The sequence below is a fragment of the Diabrotica undecimpunctata genome, chromosome 1, assembly GCF_040954645.1.
Source record: "Diabrotica undecimpunctata isolate CICGRU chromosome 1, icDiaUnde3, whole genome shotgun sequence".
Taxonomy (NCBI): domain Eukaryota; kingdom Metazoa; phylum Arthropoda; class Insecta; order Coleoptera; family Chrysomelidae; genus Diabrotica; species Diabrotica undecimpunctata.
The window spans coordinates 130,234,717-130,257,249 of NC_092803.1; the positions used below are offsets into that span (position 1 = coordinate 130,234,717).

The window sequence follows — 22,533 nt, forward strand, 5'->3', positions numbered from 1 at the left end:
TTTTCGATTAGCTTCTTTGAATTATGGTTGTATTTGACTTGCTTTTTCATTCCTAGAGTTAGATTCAATACGTCCAGATAGGTTTTATGATAGCTTTATAGACAAGGATTATATTTTCTAACGTTAGTTTCGATTTCCTACCGACTAGCCAGTTTAGATTTTTTATTCTTAGTTGGATATTGTTAAGTGAAACTGGGGGACACTAGTCTCTGCTCAAGGTAAAAGTCACAAATGGCTGATTTTGTTTCATTCATTTTAATTCTCCACTTGTTTGATCACGTCTCGAATTCATACACTTGTACCTCTAGAACGTTACACGCTATAGTTAGATTTACGTCGACGGCAAGGATGACAGCATCATCTGCAAACGTACCAGTGATGGTTTCATTATTGGAGGATGTAGATGTAGATGTAGATCTGCTTTGTATAGCACATATAATATTGGTCCAAGAACGTTGCCCTGTGGGACACCAGATTTTATAGAAAAATTATTGGAATTTCTTTCATTCACTTTTGTTCGAAATTCTCTCGCACTTAGATAGGATTTTAACAGTTTCAGGTAGGTGATGGGAAGATATTTCTTGATTTTGAAAATCAGGCCTGTGTGTCAAACCTTGTCAAAGGCTTCACTAACGTCTATAAAGGCAGTACTGTTCGCTTTCCATTGCAGAATTTATGGAGTTTACTATTCTGTAAACCTGCTGTATCGTTGAGTGTTCTTTTCGAAAGCCAAACTGGTGGTTCGGTATCCATTCCTTCATATTGGGGTCTGAGTTAATGTTTTGTAACAGTAACCTTTCAAATATTTTGGATAAGATTGGAAGTACACTCACTGACCCATATAATGAAACAGGATTTTTTCCTGTTTTTGGAATTAGTATTGTTTCAGCGGTTTTAAAGAGCTTGGACCAGTAATTTGAAGATGAGAGTAGACAGCATGATTCTTTTATCTGGTAGTTCATTTATTATCTTGGGTGTTATTTTGTCCAGCCCAGAAGATTTGTCTAAGTATTGAAATTCTTGATGAACTTCGTTTTTTGGTAAGTAATCTAATTATTGGTATTTTCGCTGGAATGTTATTTATGTCTTTTTCAATTCCAATGTCTCGAGCTTCGTTGTTGGGGGTAAATACTTGAGCTAGTTGTTTAGGAAATAACATTATTTTTTTTCTCTTCACTTCTGGTCCATTGTAGTGTTGGTCCCTGTTGGTTTCTAAAAACCCTAAAACCCAAGTTTTAGGTTTCTTGGAGTTTTTTATCGGGTTCCATATTGAGTTATCGTGTCGGTTCAGATTTGTTATGTAGTTTGCAAATGACAGTTCTTGTGCCTCTGTAAGTTTGGATTTTAGTTGATTGCTTAGCCTGTTTAATTTAGTCTTGTCTACTGTGACATGGGTTTGGTTTGGTGTAGCATTTTATACGGCTATTCTATAAGAGTGTTGTTTAAGGCTGTTAGTGACTGGTGTTTCATCTATCTCCCTTGTTGTTTTAAGACTTACTTGTAGACTGATATGTTCTTCTAATTTACTACGGAATTTGTACCAGTTAGTTCTCCCAGTGTGCAGAATTGATGTGGCCGTTTTGTAAACTATGAAGCTGCTAATGGTTGATATATTTGGGGAGTAGTCGGATAAAAGGTCATAGCTCGGCATGACTTTATGGCATAGATCACAGGTGAATGGCCTGACGAGTGGTGCAAATCAACCTTTATCCATATCCATAAAAAATGATCACCAACTGTATTCTGCAATTACAGAACCAATTCTCTTATTTCTCATGCAAGCAAAATAGTGCTATATGAATATAATCAGTGAATGTCTAAAGAACTTTTTAGTTCCAGAGATAACCGAAGAACAATGTGGATTCATACCGGGAAAGGAACGCGTGAGCAGTTATTGAACACTAGACAGATAATAAAAATAGAGATGGAACATAATATAACAATGCTGCTCTGTTTCGTTGAATACAAAAGGGCGTTAGATTCAGTAAAATGGGATCCCATCTGGAGTATTATGGGAAATATGGGATTTACCAACCACCTAGTTACCCTAATAAGAAATCTGTATGATAAAACTCAGCCAAAGTTAAAGTATACGGAATAAATTAAAATACTAGACAGGACTGCATAGTGTCATCATACAACATATCTTCTGAACATATAATTAGAAAAGTACTAGACGAATGGGATAAAGGAATCAGAAGAATGATAGAGCAATAACAAGGAATACTAAGCTTAGATTGGCCAATGCCGTCATATTTCACATTACGATAAATGAAGCTTAAACATGTACTCCCAAGTAAAATCGAAGCCTTCGAAATGTGAATCTAAGCAAGATGTCTATGCGCGTCCTGGATAGGACACAGAACCAACCTGTCAGTTCTGGAGGAGCTTAATATAAAATACAAACTACATAAAAGTAAACCGAGCTTAACTAAATTATATACTATAGAACTATTTGTAGTAAAAAGAAAAGTAAAAGGCCGAAGACCGAGAGGAAGATCTACTACATGATGGACAGACCAAATGAGACTCTGGTGTGAAAATTCTACATAAATCCATTTATCTGGCACAGGATCGCAGGCAACAAGCTAATAATATGTATAGAGCTCAAGGAATGAAGAGGATATATATTTTGGAAAACAATATGAGGGATTAAAATTTCCGTTATCTATATACATCATTTGTTTATTTATGTAAAGGTATCGTTATCTTTTTTTTGCACAAAATTATTATAAATGTATACTCTTCTTTGAATTTACGGGAATAATTTTATCTAACGTAGTAAAAATGGAGTTTTGGTATCTCTGGTTAAGAGACTTTTCTTCAAATCTCAAACTATACCATCTATTTCAAAATTATTTTGATTTTTGTTTCCTTACTCTCTTCCTAACTATCTCGCCCGTTATTATTTTTAGTGTTAATCTCGGTATTTTATAATTTTGGTTGTTTTTATTCGGTACTAGTTAATATTGTACTGTAACAAGATACAGGCAAAAAAAACATGATTCCGCTATATTTGAGTTAAGTATGTCCACCACCGATATCTTTTAGAACTTTACGATATTAGTACGATGCAACTGAGGCAAATTTATTAATTAATTAAATTTAATTAAATCCCAATATTTTTTCAGGTATGGGACTACGATCCTATGATTCCATTCAAACCAGTTGTAGAACCAAGTGAAGTTGAAGATCCATTTATGCCTGATCATCCGCTAAATATTATCAAGTCTGGAAAAAGTATGGATGTTCCAATTATTGTCGGAATCACAAAGGAAGATGGTGCTCTGAAAAACGCAGGTAAATAAACAATTATGATGAAATATTTCATAATAGGTGTATTTCTTAATAATATCAATATTTATAAAAGAAATAATCTTATTAATATAAGGGTAGATCTCCATCATAGTCTAGTCGTCAGCGAGTTGACCCCTAAAAATCATATAAACAAGCTGAATTTTAAAATGTGATGTTATCGAAGAATGTGAAAAATATCTTGGACACAACACATAACAAATGCGGAAACGCTACGATACTAAGATAAAGAAATACTCAACACTATAAAGAAAAAAAAATGAGCTACTTTGGTCACATACTAAGAAACGAGAAATACGAATTGGCGCGGCTGGTCATACAAGGGAAGGTGGAAGGCAAAAGAGGAACAGGGAGAAGACGCACGTCATGGCTGAAGAATCAGAGACAATGGAGTGGGAAAACGTCAATAGAACTTTTCAGAACGGCTGCAGATAGAGTCAAATGGGCCATAATGATCGCCAATGTCCTTAGGGATGGGGCACGTTAAGAAGAAGATTATATTTAATAGTTTTTATTTAATAGGAAACCAAAATACAGAACGCCAAAACTTTTTAAAAATGTTACAGCTTGTATTGTTCTCTACAGGATCCCGTTGAATTTAAAAATAATTATATATAATAATAATATAAAGATCTTCAGATATACTTTAAAATGTAAAAAATGGAACATCTTCCATATATTCGCCACCTTTTTTAATTTAAAAATAAAAAAAAATCCAAGACAGTTCAATATGAAGTATTTTTTGACTACAGAAAAACAGTTCTGGTGAAAATTTCAAAAAACGCTCTAAAAATAACCTTCCTAATTTTTTATATCCAAAATAGACTTCTACGGATCTAAAAAGCCGAGAACTAACACAAAACCTTTATTAACATTTTTGAGAATTTCACCGATAATCTCAAACTCTCACTTGTGAGAACCAATGAGTAATCATATCCAAGAATATTAACGTTAAAACTATCAATATGGCAACGTCGATTTAAAACTGGCATCTTAATTTACTCCAGATTACAATGTTGCCTATACTCCAAAATTTATTAATAGTATATGCCAGTATCTTCTGCTCGTCTACATATACAGGCAAGATATCATCTAAAATAGCTAAACACATAAAAAAAGGAATAACACCATCTTTAGAACAAACAATAACTTAGGCAAATATGTTAAGAACAAGAGCCAAAAAGGTGGTGTATGCAAACTTAAATGTGGCCACTGCTCAAAAAACTTATATCGGTCACACTGGTAGAACTTTTAACAAACGCATCGCCGAACATAAATCGCCGAACATAAAGGGGTTTTCAATAATAGAAAAACAGATTCTACGTATGCACTTCTACATATGCATTCTTTTAATGATGAATTTAAAATTCTTCAAAATTCTTTAAAATAAAGGCCTTAAGCTATCTTTATTAGAATCTATGGAAATTAACAAATTAAAAAATACATACAGTTCTTCCCTCCTTAACTTATTCATTTAAAGACTATAAAGTGTAAACGCATACCAAAAATAGATCACTTGAGAAAGTCAAGTCACTCTGCCAAAATAGCTATAGTGATAAAAAAGTAAATAAAAATTATCATAAATTTTGTGGAAGTTTTGAAAACAAAGGTGTACAGTGTTTTATTGTTAGATTGTCAGTTAAAATTGTTAGTTAAAGAAATCTACTAACAGACGTGAATAACGCACCAACTTTACATTTAAAATGAACATTCTGGAACAGAAGATATTTAACAAATAAGATTTTTCTTTCTCCTTAAAGCTATTTCCACATTTTCATTTGTAATATATGGATTCCAATAGTAACTATTATCGATAAAATGTAGAATAATAGGAAATAGTTTTATTTGAAAATAAAACATACATTTTAACATATTCCAGCGGTTTTGCCTAAAGTTTAATTATTTGTTAATATTACATCAATAAGTTATTTGGTTAAATGCTTTGGACAGGGTTTTCAAAACATCTGTGTCAACTTACCCTGGTTACTTTTTATTTTAGGTTATAAAAACGCCAATTTGCTGGACGAATTTGCCGATAGATTCGACGAACTTGTTCCAATTTCTCTATTTTATGATAGGACGGAAAAAGATCCTCAAAGGGTGACTCGCCGTCTGAAAAAATTCTATTTTGGAAATAAAAGAGTTCAAGATTCTATTCAAGGCATAACTGATGTAAGTATACGTCCTGTATTTGATTTATCAAATAATATAAATTGCTGATATTATTGGCAACTAAAATAACATATGGCATAAAAATAAACACTAAATGTACTACATTATTTAATGTAGAGCATGTAATTACGACATATTTAAAAATATAATAACTTTAAAAAAAAAATTGGCGTCGCAAATAAAAAATATTGGGAATTCTAATGACTTAACCTTACCGCAGCCACATGATTGGTAGTAATTTGTGTAATAGATATGTATATATCATCATCATCATCCAGCCTCAAGAGTCCACTGCTGAACATAGGCATCTTCCTCATGTTTCCAACCCCGTCTATCTTGCCCCGCTTTTATCCAGTTTTTATTGAGTGTTCTTAAATCGTCAGTCCATCTTGTAGGTGGTCGACCGACGCTTCTGTTGTCTTCTCTTGGCCTCCATTCCAATAACCTCTTTGTCCATCGCCCATCTGTCATTCTGGCTATGTGTCCTGCCCATCTCCATTTTAGTCTGGCTATCTTCTCCATGATGTCAGTCACTCCGGTTCTTCTCCTGATGTCTCCGTTGGTTATTCTGTCTCGCAGAGTTATTCCTAACATGGACCGCTCCATTCTTCTCTGCGTGACTCTCAGTTTGGTAGCTGCTGCTTTTGTTAAGGTAAGTGTTTCTGCTCCGTACGTCAAGACTGGGAGGACGCACTGATCAAATACCTTTCTCTTTAGGCATGTGGGCAGCTCACTTTTAAAAGTTTCTCTCAGTTTTCCAAATGCTGCCCACCCAAGGCCGATTCTTCTCTTCAGTTCATGAGTCTGGTTATCCCTGCCAATCATAATTTCATGTCCCAGGTATTTATATCTATCTACGAGTTCTATTTCTTTCCCACCAATACTAATGTTCTGGTTGGGTACCAAATTGGTCATGATTTTTGTTTTCGAGATATTTATATTTAAACCTACACTTTCTGTAGCCACAACGAGTTCCTGTACCATCTCTCTTGCCATACCTAGATCTTCTATGTTCTGTATATATATATATATATATATATATATATATATATATATATATATATGCATATTGACCGTGTTAAATCTTATCGAAAATTTTCTTTAATAGCTGCCTTCTATATATGTACAGGGTACCAATATAGAAGTACCTACAGTACAGTACAAGTTTGCTTTAGTCTAAAATCTGCTTTTTTGATTGGAATAGTAATAAGTTTCATTGGGATTCTGTTACAGATTAATCTCTATAGTATTTTGTGTGTTATAAAAAAGAAAGCAATTTGACGATAACTTTTTCGGTAGTCAACCAAGGATCGGAGTTGATGCCTGATGTACAACAACAGACGAAATAAGGATCGCACTGAAGTGTCTGCACCAAAGTAAACACGTACATGGCACAGCGCACTTACCTTTTTATTACACAAAAAGGACGATCCAACAGACCTCGAGAATTACCGATCCATAAGCCTATTAAACCATTTCTACGAGTTATTCACAAGAAACAGAAAATACAAATAGACTGGAAACAAAATTAGATTTTAACCAACCTAGAAAACAGGCGGGTTTTAGAAAAAACTTTGGCACCAATGACCACCTCCACTGCATAAAAGGGATTATAGAAAAATCCATCGAATAGAACCGACCATTGGTCTCAGCTTTCGTAGACTTTCGCAAAACATTCGATAAGATAGAAATTAACAACGTAATCAGAGTTAATTAATTAAATTAACAGGAAAATCGCATAGCTTATCGGTACTCCATACTCATAGCGAATATATACAATAATGTAATCATGACCATAAGACTACATAAAGATACAAAATGTATAAATCTCAAAAGAAGAATCAGGCAAGAAGACACGTTATCTGCCAAACTATTTACGGCAGTTCTGGAACATGCTTTCAAAAAATTAGAGTGGGAAACCAAAGGAATTAATGCTCTTCCATTTACGATTTGCGGACGACATTTTTCTGATCCAGACAGACAGAGAAAATCCAAAAGTCGACTGCAACGAAATGGGATTGTAATTGCTAGGGCCAACCAAACTGCTGAACTGGAAAGAAGAGTCACTTTAGCATGGGCTGAATATGGAGCTCTATCAAACATCTTTAAGAGCAACATGCCAAATTATTTTAAAAAGAAGACGTTCGACCAATGTGTGCTTCCAGTCATGACTTACGGCGCCAAAATACTATTTTTAAACAGACTATAGCAACCAAACTCAGAATAGCTCAAAGACGAATAGAACGCTCACTCACTACTTGTACTGGCTCTAAGAGACAGAGATATAAACGAAGAAATAAGAAGAAGGAAAGGCGTCTCAGATGTCATAGAGCGTATAGCATGGCTGACGTGGAACTAGGTGGGCCATGTGGCGAGAATGAATGACGGGCCAAAAAATTACAGTGTGGAGACCACAATCTGGCAGAAGAAGCACAGGATGAGCACCTACAGTATGGACAGACTACGTCAAAAGAATCTCTTTGTATTGGCTGCAGGAAGCTCAAGACCGACAGAACTGGAAGAGATTAGGGGATTCCCATGTTCAACTTTGGATGCGGAAGGCTGGATGATGATAAAGATGATAATTTTTAAATTTTTTAATATTCCGAACTGATGACACTTGTAACAAGTTATTTGTGCTCAATTTACATTTTCAATAATGAACTAAGAAAAAATTAAAAAATTAATTTAAAAATTCCTTTATAAAAGGTTTAATCTTAAAAACTCCTTATCGATCTACATCACAGAACCTTTTTCAGAATTAATATTCCATCATCAGTGCTATCCTAAAAGTATAGAGACACCTTTAGAAACTTTTAGGAGTCTTGCGTTGCCATAAAGTAAATCTGTTTAAAACAACATCAGTTAAATTTATCAACAAATATGTAATAATTAACAAAGTTTGCACTGATGATTTACTTATTGAAAGCGTTCTGTGATGTAACACGAAAACGTAATTTTAGAAAATATATACCTTTTATAAAGGATTTTTTTAAATTTATATTTAAAATCTTTAATATTTACCAGATTTAAGCAATAGCGATCTTACTCCCTTTAAGTCTTTCATTCCGTCGTTCAGTATTCATCTATACCTTAGTTATTGAGCTATTAAGATAAGGAAAATAATTGAACTATGGGGGACACTTTCTGTGTTATCCACTCTGAATTGAACTGATATGCTGAAATATTTTCCACACATTTTCTTGATAATCTAGACGTCATGAGCAGTAAAACATTTTGCGGTATTCTTTTTAAAAGAAGTGTTCACCAAAACCGAGCTGGTTGATAATCTCAAGGAGTTTTTTCGGAATGACACCAGTAATTGATAAACTTATAGGTATTGTCTGGGGACTATCCATTATTGGTGATTGTTATCTACACTTGGCAATTTGCTCTTTGTATTTAATACGTATTTAATACGTGTTTAATACGATCTCTCATCTGTCTCTCATCCTTCATAAGCATTTGGTAAAGTTGCGTATGTATTTTAGGGGTCTTTGATAATATGTTTCATGTTTCATGTGGTTTTTTGCAAATTCTATGTAATATCTATATGTATATTCGTAGATGTACACTGATGGCTGGTTCTTTAAATGTTCCGATGATGTGGCAAGACTTTATACAAAGTTCTACAAACAACCTGTATACTTTTATCTCTTTGGATACAACGGAAGTGTAAGCTTTTCCAAAGTTTTTGGTGGAGGTGAAGATTATTACGGTAAGTTTTTCGTCTATTTCTGATAGTGGTGATAGTAGATATGATTGAAAAAAAGATCACAAAGACCGTCAGATTTCAATACGAAGCTCAACCAATCTTATGCCTTGTGCCTTTTTGTGTACTAAAATTTTCATATGAAATAAGTAACAAGACATTTAGAGCTGAACCGAGTTCATTTTTCTAAAAATCTATCCTTCCTAATTTTTCTCAACGTTTCCAAGGTAACATTTTCTGTTTTCACCACCTGTTATTATGCCTTTTTTGCAGATTCCTTATCGTGAAAACTGATAAATTTTCAAGTGGCATGAAGGAAAAAATCACGAACACTGAACTATTGACATTACGTATTCAGGTCATAATTAACACCCTTAGGGCGCCAGTGGCCCTTATGTCAAAATTTTTAAAAATAAAATCAATATTCCTTTATCGATTCGTAAAATAGCACAAGGGATAAAATCGATAAAAAAATTTATTTTCACGTCGATTTCGCTACAAAACCCCACTCTTTTCACATATTTTAATCTCCTTGATTTAATATTTCAGTACACTTAATGGCATAAGGGATAAAATTGTTGCTAAGCTTCTATTGAAATCCGACGGACTAATATTGCAATAATGATGACGATCCTTTTGTGCAGGTACAATTCATGCTGATGATTTGCAGTACCTCTTCCCCGTTGGTGATGGACTTTTCCCGGATGTTATACCGTCAGAAAGTGATAAAAGAATAGCTAAAGTTTTTACAACCCTCTGGACGAACTTCGCTAGGACTGGGTAAGGTTTTCACAATCAAGTATATTACAATGTACAATGTACAATGAATCAAAATATTTCATCATTTTTATGCACTAATTTATCACGTTCACGGTTAGATTAAAACGTATCGTCGTCTGGTGATATGGCCGTAATGTCGGGTGGCGGTTTATTAGGAGAACTTAAAACAATTTTTTTCATACCAGGCCTGCATCGCAATAAATCAAAAAGAATTGTCGAAAACATTTTAAAATATTCTGTTATTCTAAATCTATTAATTATATTTTATTAATATGAATTATTACAGCAGGCAACCGTTTAATTTCTATAAATATTTTTACGTTGCAAATATAATGCAGATATTTATATAACTTTAATTACCAGATCATTTCGATAATAATAAAAGTGCCGTTTTCATGAGTAACATTCCGTCCCGCAGGATAAAGTGCGGGACGGGCCGTCTCGCGTGCATCCCTACTACATAGCTACTAGGTTTAAAGCATCTGGCACGCAATTAGCAGTATTACTGCCATGCTCACCTCTGTCTATTATTATAACTACGACCCCTAACAACTAAATATTTGGACAAACGAAAATTTATTGAAAAAGTTCATCTTCACAACCTTGATTATTGAGTTAAATGAACGAGATCAACAATACATTAAACTTTATCATTAATAATAAAATATTAAAATGACATGGTCTCTATAAACTTTGAATTGCACTATTGGCGGTAAAATAAACGAAAATATTGCATATTACCGTTACAACTAAATGTTCGGACAATTCAAGGAATTATTAGTTTAATATTTGGTTATATCGCCACGCGCCCTTTCAACCGCGGCAATCCTATCTGGCATTGTTCGTACTACGGATTTAGATAAGTAAGGGTCGAAAATATCCCATAAATCACTTAATTTACTAAGCACGTGGTGTTCGTGTGTATTAAGGTATAAAAAAAAATTGCTTATTACAAGCTTAAATTTTTATTTTAAGAAGATCTTTTCGGAATTAAATCATTCCATCATCAGTTAACTAAAAGAGAGAGTAAAAATACCAATATTAAAAAACACAAGTTAAAATTTAAATATATAGAAATAACACGTTGGTTTTTTACTACTTACATAAAAAGTTGTTAAAAAACATTGTATGGCCACTTAAAAAAACTTTCGAAGGACATCCGTATTAAAATATAATCCTCATGGTTTTATCAAGGTAAATGCAATAGACTTAACTTATTGATTATTAAAACTGAAGATGGGGGCATCTTACATGACCCCCTGTATCTGGTGAAGTTTTTTCGACTTACATTACCTCTGATCTGTTCTGGAGTCTTGGGCTAACTGATATAAAGATGGTATGAAAAATCAGTTAGTACCCATCAATGTCAAGTGGAATGATGTAGTAGGAGCAAAAGTCATTGTGCTTAAGTTTGTGAATAGGCAGTTTTTAGTGAAGTATTGTGTTTTGTGTGTAGTAAATTCAATAGCAATTTTTGGTATTTTAAAAAGGTGGTAGAATGTAAAACAATGAGTGACTGTGATGTAAAATCAATTTGGTATACCAGGGTAAGGCAAAATTTAAGTTAGGTAGTTGAAATTAATAAATCATTTGGAAGCGGTAAAGAAAAGGTTATTACCTAATTGTTTCCTTGTATGAAGTAGATATAAATAAAAGTTGGTTTGAAATTTGTGGAAGATGAATCGAAGAAAAAGAAAAAGAAATAAAGGAAAAGAGAAAGAAAATGAAGTAGGAGATGAATGTAAAGATGTAAGCTGGGGATACTGAAACTGATTGTGATAAGAGATTGATAGATGTGGTGTGAGTATTTATAAGAAAATCTGTGTGATTAGTCAGATGGTAGTTATTGGAGAGGATGGGAAATGGGATATTGGAAAAGTGATGTTAGTGTATTAATGGTGACAAGAATAGAGTTAAGTATGGCGGATTAAATAAGGTGATATTAAGATATGGGAAATTAGAAAGAAATGTAGAAGTAAGTAAAACTGGATGTGTAGTTAACAGAAAGAAAGTTAGATCAGGAAAATAATTGTCGATGAAGTGGAACAAAGTCTCTATTGATGCTGGTGTGACGATTAACACAATTGGGACTGTTTTTCTTTTCATTGACTATTTCCAAATCCTCAAAAAGGTCAAGTTTGAGATAATCTCTACCTGGGATGTTATGAAGAAGAGAAATATCATCTGGTACCTTGATTGTGTGATTGTGATATTTGAGATGATGGGAGAAAGAAGAAGTGTTATCTAACTTAGAATGTTCAATGGCCCTGGTTACTAGAGATCTACAAGTTCTACCAATATAAGTGGCATCACAGTCAGAACATTGAAGTTTATAAACCCCACTGCGTTTGCTGAAGTCAATAGAGTCCTTACTATTGCATAATGATCTACTCAATTTATTGTTTACTTTAAAGGAAATCTTAATATTTTCAACAGAATTCAGGATAGTGTTTTTGATTGATTCGGAAAGTGTTGGACAGTGAAATGGTAATGAGAAGTAAGATGGGGAATCTGAAGTAATGTTATGGTAAGCTGATTGTTGAAGCAATTTACGTTTCTTTTTATAAATGAGTTTATGGATGATATCTGGGTTGTAGCCATTATTGAAAGCAATCTGTTTGATTATGTTTAGTTCTTGGATGTAGTTAGTGTTGGATAATGGAATGGTTTCTAAACGATGAATGAAGCTGTTGAATGCAGATAATTTGTGTGAAATGGGATGGTTAGAATTGAAATGTATGACATGATCTGTTTGTGTGGGTTTTCTGTAGATGCTATAATCAAAGACATTATTAATTCTATTGATGGAAAGGTCTAAAAAATTGATGGAGAAGTTAGATTCTAATTCCATAGTGAATTTGATATTGGGGTGAATATTATTGATAGTGTTTAATAAGGAAAAAGCTGTATTTGAATTACCTCTAATGAAAACTAAGCAATCATCAACGTAACGGAACCAGTGTAGAATTGTATTGTTAGTCATGATTTGAGTGGATTCTAGATGATTCATGAAGAGGTCAGCTAAAAAAGGGGAAAGACAACTTCCCATGGCCAAGCCATCAGGTTGTTTATAAAAAATATTATTGAAAGAAAAATAATCTTGTGATAAACAAAAGGAAAGTATTTCTATTATTGGTGTGATGACTGAGGGATTAGTTGATTTAGATGTGAGAAGGTCCTGGACTAACTGAATAGTTTCAAGTTTAGGTACAGAAGTAAAGAGATTGCTAACATCAAATGAAAGCATAGTCATATCTGGTAGGAGTTTTATGTGATTGAGTTTGGATATAAGTTGGGATGAGTTTTTGATAGAAAAAGTGGGAGAAAAACCTGTTATGTCCTTGATTACCCTGAGTATGAATTTAGAGATTATGGAGACCGGGGTGTTGATGAAACTGACTACTGGACGGATTGGAATGCCCTCTTTGTGGATTTTTGGAAGACCATACAGTCTAGGCATTAATGGGTTACTAGGGATTTTGTAATATGGTGCATGAAAATCAGTGAAAAAAGTAGAATATTTCTTTAAAAATGCTTTTTGTTTATTAATGAATCTGTTAAGTGGGTCATGTGGAAGTACTATGAAGCCATTATTATTCAAAAATTGGCCATATTATTCCAAAAATCCACAAAGAGGGCATTCCAATCCGTCCAGTAGTCAGTTTCATCAACACCCCGGTCTCCATAATCTCTAAATTCATACTCAGGGTAATCAAGGACATAACAGGTTTTTCTCCCACTTTTTCTATCAAAAACTCATCCCAACTTATATCCAAACTCAATCACATAAAACTCCTACCAGATATGACTATGCTTTCATTTGATGTTAGCAATCTCTTTACTTCTGTACCTAAACTTGAAACTATTCAGTTAGTCCAGGACCTTCTCACATCTAAATCAACTAATCCCTCAGTCATCACACCAATAATAGAAATACTTTCCTTTTGTTTATCACAAGATTATTTTTCTTTCAATAATATTTTTTATAAACAACCTGATGGCTTGGCCATGGGAAGTTGTCTTTCCCCTTTTTTAGCTGACCTCTTCATGAATCATCTAGAATCCACTCAAATCATGACTAACAATACAATTCTACACTGGTTCCGTTACGTTGATGATTGCTTAGTTTTCATTAGAGGTAATTCAAATACAGCTTTTTCCTTATTAAACACTATCAATAATATTCACCCCAATATCAAATTCACTATGGAATTAGAATCTAACTTCTCCATCAATTTTTTAGACCTTTCCATCAATAGAATTAATAATGTCTTTGATTATAGCATCTACAGAAAACCCACACAAACAGATCATGTCATACATTTCAATTCTAACCATCCCATTTCACACAAATTATCTGCATTCAACAGCTTCATTCATCGTTTAGAAACCATTCCATTATCCAACACTAACTACATCCAAGAACTAAACATAATCAAACAGATTGCTTTCAATAATGGCTACAACCCAGATATCATCCATAAACTCATTTATAAAAAGAAACGTAAATTGCTTCAACAATCAGCTTACCATAACATTACTTCAGATTCCCCATCTTACTTCTCATTACCATTTCACTGTCCAACACTTTCCGAATCAATCAAAAACACTATCCTGAATTCTGTTGAAAATATTAAGATTTCCTTTAAAGTAAACAATAAATTGAGTAGATCATTATGCAATAGTAAGGACTCTATTGACTTCAGCAAACGCAGTGGGGTTTATAAACTTCAATGTTCTGACTGTGATGCCACTTATATTGGTACAACTTGTAGATCTCTAGTAACCAGGGCCATTGAACATTCTAAGTTAGATAACACTTCTTCTTTCTCCCATCATCTCAAATATCACAATCACACAATCAAGGTACCAGATGATATTTCTCTTCTTCATAACATCCCAGGTAGAGATTATCTCAAACTTGACCTTTTTGAGGATTTGGAAATAGTCAAGGAAAAGAAAAACAGTCCCAATTGTGTTAATCGTCACACCAGCATCAATAGAGACTTTGTTCCACTTCATCGACAATTATTTTCCTGATCTAACTTTCTTTCTGTTAACTACACATCCAGTTTTACTTACTTCTACATTTCTTTCTAATTTCCCATATCTTAATATCACCTTATTTAATCCGCCATACTTAACTCTATTCTTGTCACCATTAATACACTAACATCACTTTTCCAATATCCCATTTCCCATCCTCTCCAATAACTACCATCTGACTAATCACACAGATTTTCTTATAAATACTCACACCACATCTATCAATCTCTTATCACAATCAGTTTCAGTATCCCCAGCTTACATCTTTACATTCATCTCCTACTTCATTTTCTTTCTCTTTTCCTTTATTTCTTTTTCTTTTTCTTCGATTCATCTTCCACAAATTTCAAACCAACTTTTATTTATATCTACTTCATACAAGGAAACAATTAGGTAATAACCTTTTCTTTACCGCTTCCAAATGATTTATTAATTTCAACTACCTAACTTAAATTTTGCCTTACCCTGGTATACCAAATTGATTTTACATCACAGTCACTCATTGTTTTACATTCTACCACCTTTTTAAAATACCAAAAATTGCTATTGAATTTACTACACACAAAACACAATACTTCACTAAAAACTGCCTATTCACAAACTTAAGCACAATGACTTTTGCTCCTACTACATCATTCCACTTGACATTGATGGGTACTAACTGATTTTTCATACCATCTTTATATCAGTTAGCCCAAGACTCCAGAACAGATCAGAGGTAATGTAAGTCGAAAAAACTTCACCAGATACAGGGGGTCATGTAAGATGCCCCCATCTTCAGTTTTAATAATCAATAAGTTAAGTCTATTGCATTTACCTTGATAAAACCATGAGGATTATATTTTAATACGGATGTCCTTCGAAAGTTTTTTTAAGTGGCCATACAATGTTTTTTAACAACTTTTTATGTAAGTAGTAAAAAACCAACGTGTTATTTCTATATATTTAAATTTTAACTTGTGTTTTTTAATATTGGTATTTTTACTCTCTCTTTTAGTTAACTGATGATGGAATGATTTAATTCCGAAAAGATCTTCTTAAAATAAAAATTTAAGCTTGTAATAAGCAATTTTTTTTTATACCTTAATACACACGAACACCACGTGCTTTGTATTCAACAGGTATACTAGCCACTCCTGGATATTTCCACTTCATGGTTTGTTCCAGTTTCACTTTTAACTTAATTTACTCTTCAAATCAGTGACGGTTCTCTGAGGATCATTAGGTAATTTCTGTTTCATCTTATGCCACAATGTCTCAATAACATTAAGGTCTGGACTGTTCGAAGACCATGAGCCGACTTTAATGTTATTGTCTCCAATCCATTATTTAGTTGTTTTAGCTGTATGGCCTGCAGCACCGTCTTGCTGGAATATAAAATTCAAGTCCGGGTAGAGATCGTAAGCACTATTTTTTTAAATTTCTTGATACTTTGCTCCGTCAATTGTGCCATCCACCACTTCATATCTTCCTAGACGCTCTAATGACATACACCCCCAAATCATAATTCCTTTGGGAAACTTCACAGTTATTTGGGACAATCTTTATGCAATGGTTCATTTTTACTTCCAATAACCCGTTTTCGAAAGTCTCCAAGTAAACATAAAATTTCGATTCGTCACTGAATAAGTTTTGAACCAGTAATCAACGGTACATGAAATATTCGAACTTGGTCAATTGAAGCGGTTTGTTTTTTGCTTCTCTGTTAGCAGAGGTTTTTCTTTCGCTTAAAATATTACGAGTAATAAAAAAATTACGCATCCAATAAAAAATTAAGATTCAACCTTATAGTGCAACCGTCAGAGGGTTGACCCCAAAAAATCATACGAACAAGCTGAATTTTCCCTCGTTTGTCCCACAAATACCGCTTGAAGCGAACGTCGATATTAAATGCCAGTTACGCGCGCGAAATCAATGTTCAATAAAATTTGCAGCTAAAAGAGCGCAGCTTTTTTATGCAGTTTTTGTATTTTGCCGCAAATAAACTCATTTTTTATAAAAATGTTAAATAAATAAACGTGGCGCGAATTGTTGCGTTTTTTACAAATCTCTTGAGATCAATAAAACATCCATTGTTGAGGCAACAAATATGAGGCATTTGAAATATGAATAAAAAACGCAGAATTTGATGTTTTACATTATAAACGATCGCTCGTCACGACAAATACCTACAAAAAGACGATTTTTGGGTGTAGTTCATAGCAGAAGTTTAGTTCTTTAAAAAAAAAGTAATAGTGAAATTGAAAAATAAGTTTTAAACGTGTTAGATCATTTGTTATGTGAAAGTTTAAATCCAGCGTTTTTTAAGCATATTTCAAATGCCTCACATTTGTTCGCAGAATTCAAAACTAAAATTTCATGCTTTTGAAGGTTAGGCTCGAGTAATCGAATCTTCATATTGGCCAGTCAATGAAAGGTATAGATCGTATTGATCTCAAGAGAATCATAAAAAATGGCAAAAATCACGACACGTTTATTTATTTAACACCTTTATAAAATCTGAGTTTATTTGCGGCAAAATACAAAAATTGTATACGCAATCTGAACTTTTTACCTTTAAAACGCATCTTCATTTTTGTCGATAGTAGGGGAAACCGGGGGAATTCTGCGCACCTAAGGCAAATTACTTACAAAAAGTTTCCTATGTGCAAACAAACTTCCATAATTTAACTACTGAAACTTGTATTCATTGAAAACGGTATTCCCATAAAAAATAGGATTAAAGTTTAACGGATTTTGAAGAAAAAAAATTACATTAAAAAACTGTCATTGCGCGGTATTCCCCCAAGTTCTTCTGCTATTCTGCACAGAATTAAATAAATATTTATTCGAAAAAAAAAAATTATTGTAATAAAGCAAATATTGTAAACAAAACAGATTTCGTAAAGACAAAAACCACTACATTCTGAATGAGCCCAATTCGAACATATTACACAACGGTACCAAATTTCTTTGTCTCGCCCGAATTCACCGCAGACCAAACACTCCTCATTTTCTAATATTAGATCTACATCATCTAATTCATCATCATCACAAAGCTTAATCTCATCATAACTTTTAGACTCAAAATCATCAAAATGTAACTTTCAAACTTCAGCTTTCTTGCGTACAAGTCGTTTCTTTGCTTTAGTAGCCTTTCCTTTCTACGGTTCCTGTTTTTTTCTTGGTTTCATTTTTTTTTTTTTGGCATCTTCAGCTTTTTTCTTAATATTTCTCTTTTCTTGTTTTATTTCTAATTGCGTTTTTATTGGCGTGGAAGTGAACATTTTTGAGTGTTGTTTTGCACGTGATTTGGAACTTTTCTTTATAAATTTGGAAGGAAGAGGAGCTAGGAAGAGGATTCCTGTTCATCATTAAAAATTGCTTTCCTGCCAAGTTTTATTTTTTTATGACTATTGGACTTTAGTTTGTCAAATAGAGTGGATTATGGAATATTGAATGATCGACCTACTTCTCGTATTTTTCGCCCAGATCGTAAAGCAGTGATCGCAGCTTTTAGTTCATTTTCTGTCCATTTTGATCTTTCAGTTTTTCGAACGTAAGCACGGGGCATTTTGGAATCTAAAATGCAATAAAAGCACTATATGAGCAAAAATTCTTACACGGGGTAATACCGCGCAGCACGAAATTACTCCGACACAGCTGCGCGGTATTTCCCCTAAGTGATTAACCTAACTTAACTTATCACTGTTCGTTAATGGCTAAATAAAACGCATTATTTTTGTACGTGAAATTATCTATACATATAAAGCAAAATAATTACTGAATAGTTTTAATGAAAATTAATAACAAAAGCACTTACCGCTTGTTAAAGATTAGTCGAAAATTACATCAAAGTCTTGAAAAACAAACAATCTGTGACCTTGTCTAAACCAATACTACGAATGCAGTCATATTACAAACATGTGGTCAGCTAGCAAATACGAGACGGCGCACTGTGTTGAATGTTGCAATACTTACGCCGTGTTGGCAAGATACTGATGCGCGAAGTTCCCCTGTGCGCGGTATTCCCCCGGTTTCTCCTATATTTGGATAAAAAAATATCGAATTTTTACGGTCGAGCTGATACAAATTTTATGATTTCGCGCGCGTAACTGACATTTAAAATCGACGGTCGCTTCAAGCGTTGTTTCTAAGAAAACGGTTCATTCTACACAAAAAGTGCTACTAAGCATTTTTGTTTAAAGTTATCTCAGCTACATTCTTTATTTAAAACAATATTTTCCACGACGTACAGATTCTTGGTAAATTGATTTTTTTGCGTTTTTAACTCCCTACCGTTTTTAGCCCTGGAGTTAAAGTGGTAAACTTTTTTGCGTCTTTTTGGGGTCCCGACATTAATATTTTATTAAAAACAAGGGCAACAGTAATATCAAAACAAGGACCATTGTCAATCGTAGAATCATTGTTGAAAATATATAATTGGCAAAACAAACATAAAATACTGAAAGATAGATTCGTTCTAAATTATTCTCATATCTGAATGAAGTAATTTATAACTGTTTTATGATTTGTAATTTTAAAAATAGAGTAAATAACACTTTGTGAAAATTATTTTCCTATCTATAAATATACCTACCTATATTGATCAATTGAATTCCTGGTGGAACAGCATTTATTTTTTATATTAGTTTTACCTATTATAATATTTGTGACTTGTTACTATTTATCAACTATAATTTGTTTTAAACTTGGAAAATGTAAGACTTAAAGAAGATTTAATTTTTGTATAAGATAAAAAATAAAAAAATAGTGATTTATTGGCAAAGCAAAGCAGTTACATATACATATATCTGGATAAACATTCATCAATATTTCAAAAATATGTGAAACACTGATGTGGATCTTTTTGTTAAAGCTTTTTTAAAATTATGTAGGTACCTAGAACGTGGATAGCTAAAAGAAGGTTTATTTACTTGCTTACAATTGTAGTTCAAATTTAAAAAAAAAATCGATAGATTATATTATTGCAAAGTTGAAAAATGTTTACCAAATTTTGTTACAAGCCACTTGAATGTTGTTTAATAGTTTAAAATCCTCTTATTTGTATTTGTATCTCAAAAACTAAACATAACACCAAGTTATCAAGCACATCATTTTGTACATGGTAAGTATTTTGTTTAGATAAAATAGATATACACTGAGACTTCTTAAAATTTTATTAAAACAGATAAATGCAAGTTTATTTATTTCCACACCACAGTATTCTTTAGTTAGAGAAATGCTGTAGGATACATGAAGCGTTAACTTTTTTATTATAGTGGAAAGTTTTGCCAGTGGACTTATTATACCCACTGACTTATTATACCCAAAGTCCAATAGATCACAAAATAAGTCCTTCTTAGATATTGACTGGGACGGTTTAGATATTTTTTCTGAACTATAGATTAAATAATTCACTAATTTCACAAATTTTAAACATTGTGAAACTATGGCTGAAAATCGGCAAAAATGTATTGAAAAGTGAAATGTGTATCTGAATCAAAGGAATAATATGAGGTTATGATTTAATACCAAACCTCGACGTAAGCACCCCTTACGGATATTTTTTTAACTGACTTATGGCATGTGATCTATTCAATACGCAAGGTTGTGAAATTGAACGTTTCCAATAAATTTTCGTTTGTCCGAACATTTAGTTGTTTGGGCTCGTAGATCGTGTGCATAGCTCATAGCAAGAAATCATTCCCTTTTAGATTTTCTTAATTTATGTACATGTCTTTAATATATTCACTTGTTCCAGGTCATACGTAGTTTGAATAATAATTGTGAATAATATATTAATACTTTTTACTTTTTCAGTGTTGATCACGTTTCAGTGGCTAATTTGAATATCTTTATCTGTTCGCATTAAATAATTAATCGTAAAGAGTATTTACCATAACAAATCAGTGATTGACGTTAATTAACACTAACAGCAATTAACCTCGATGTTACATTATGATTTAAAAGTGAACGTTTGACCAAAAGGAATAAACGGTGATTAAACGATGTTTATGATGTAATATATCACAAGAATGCGTAAAAGGTGCTTAAATCATTAAGTTGTGGCAAGTTACCTTCTGATGAAAATAATCCGGAAATTACAGATCTGTAATAGGAATGTTTTTGTTTGAATCTCATATTATAATACACCGCGCGTCACGAAAAAGGGGCCACCTAAAATTTTTGCCATTTTTTAATTTTTACGAATCATACCACAAAGTGATTGTCATTAGATGTTTATGTAATGTTTAAGAATATGTTTTAAAGCAGTATAAAATTATTTTTTAAATAACAAATGTCCAAAAATAACTTCTTCCAAAATAATGATTTTATTGAAAAATAAATAAAAATTAACATTGTACATTTTTTCTGTTTTCTTTATAAAATTACAATTAAGTCGTGATTATTAATACTGTGTATTACCACCTCTATTGTGAATTACTGGTATACCCAGTAACCTGGAGAAGGAATGGGTATACCAGTAAGGAACGAATATCTATATACGCTAAGTTTTGCCGACGACCAAATAGTGATCGCACAAGACGAGGATGACCTCAGTTTTATGATGAGAAAACTGGAGCAGGAATATACAAAGAATGGGATGGAAATAAACCTAAAGAAAACTGAATACCTAACAACGGAGAATACAGAAATAAAACAGCTGGAAATAGACGAAGGTAAACAAATCAAAGGAACAGACAAGTATAAGTATTTAGGTTTCATAATATCAAACAAAGGAACAACGGAGGAAGATATAAAAAATAGACTAGGACAAACAAGAGACTGCATACGAAAATTGAACCCGGTACTATGGGATAAGAACATCAGCATGAAAACAAAGAAAAAAATATATAATACCATGACAAGAAGTATCCTCACTTATGGGTGTGAAAATTGGACAATAAATAAGAAAACCAAAAACAAAATAAGAGCAACAGAGATGGAATTTCTAAGGAGAAGCTGCAGAGTAACAAGAAGAGATAGGATAAATAACATGGAGATTAAGAGGAGAATGGGCATGAACTCCGACATAATAGACTACATCGAACAGAAGAGGTTAACCTGGTACGGACATGTCAGAAGAGCAGACCAAAATCGGTGGATAAATAGAATAACAGAGTGGAGCCCGATAGGAAGAAGAAAGAGAGGCAGACCCCGAAGATCTTTTAGAGATGAGGTGGACGAAGCAATGAGTAGAAGAAACCTACAGGAAGGGGACTGGCTAAACAGGAAAAATTGGAGAAAACGGTTGAGTGAAGGAATACAGTGAAAACTGTGGAAATCCTTGTATATATATATATATATATATATATATATATATATATATATATATATATATTGTGAATTACACTCCTCATTCGATTTGGCATTCAATTGATCAAATTCTATATGTCGTTTTGAGGAAAAGCTTCCCATTCTTCCATGAGCGCCAACCGAAGCTGCTCACGATTTATTGGAGCAGGTATTCTGTTTCTTACCCTTCGTTTGAGTTGGACCCAAACATGTTCAATCGGGTTCAAATC

The 22,533-nt window shown here is 33.0% G+C and overlaps 1 protein-coding gene across 1 annotated transcript in view; it reads left to right on the forward strand.

The window, feature by feature from the left end:
• The window catches only part of LOC140431776 (venom carboxylesterase-6-like), an 83,800-nt gene that overhangs the window by 56,611 nt on the left and 4,656 nt on the right, over positions 1–22,533 (forward strand). Inside the window, exons 6-9 of the mRNA XM_072519661.1 lie at positions 3,132–3,300; positions 5,315–5,487; positions 9,055–9,205; positions 9,844–9,979. Coding sequence (XP_072375762.1) covers positions 3,132–3,300; positions 5,315–5,487; positions 9,055–9,205; positions 9,844–9,979 — 629 coding nt within the window. The remainder of the gene's footprint in view (positions 1–3,131; positions 3,301–5,314; positions 5,488–9,054; positions 9,206–9,843; positions 9,980–22,533) is intronic.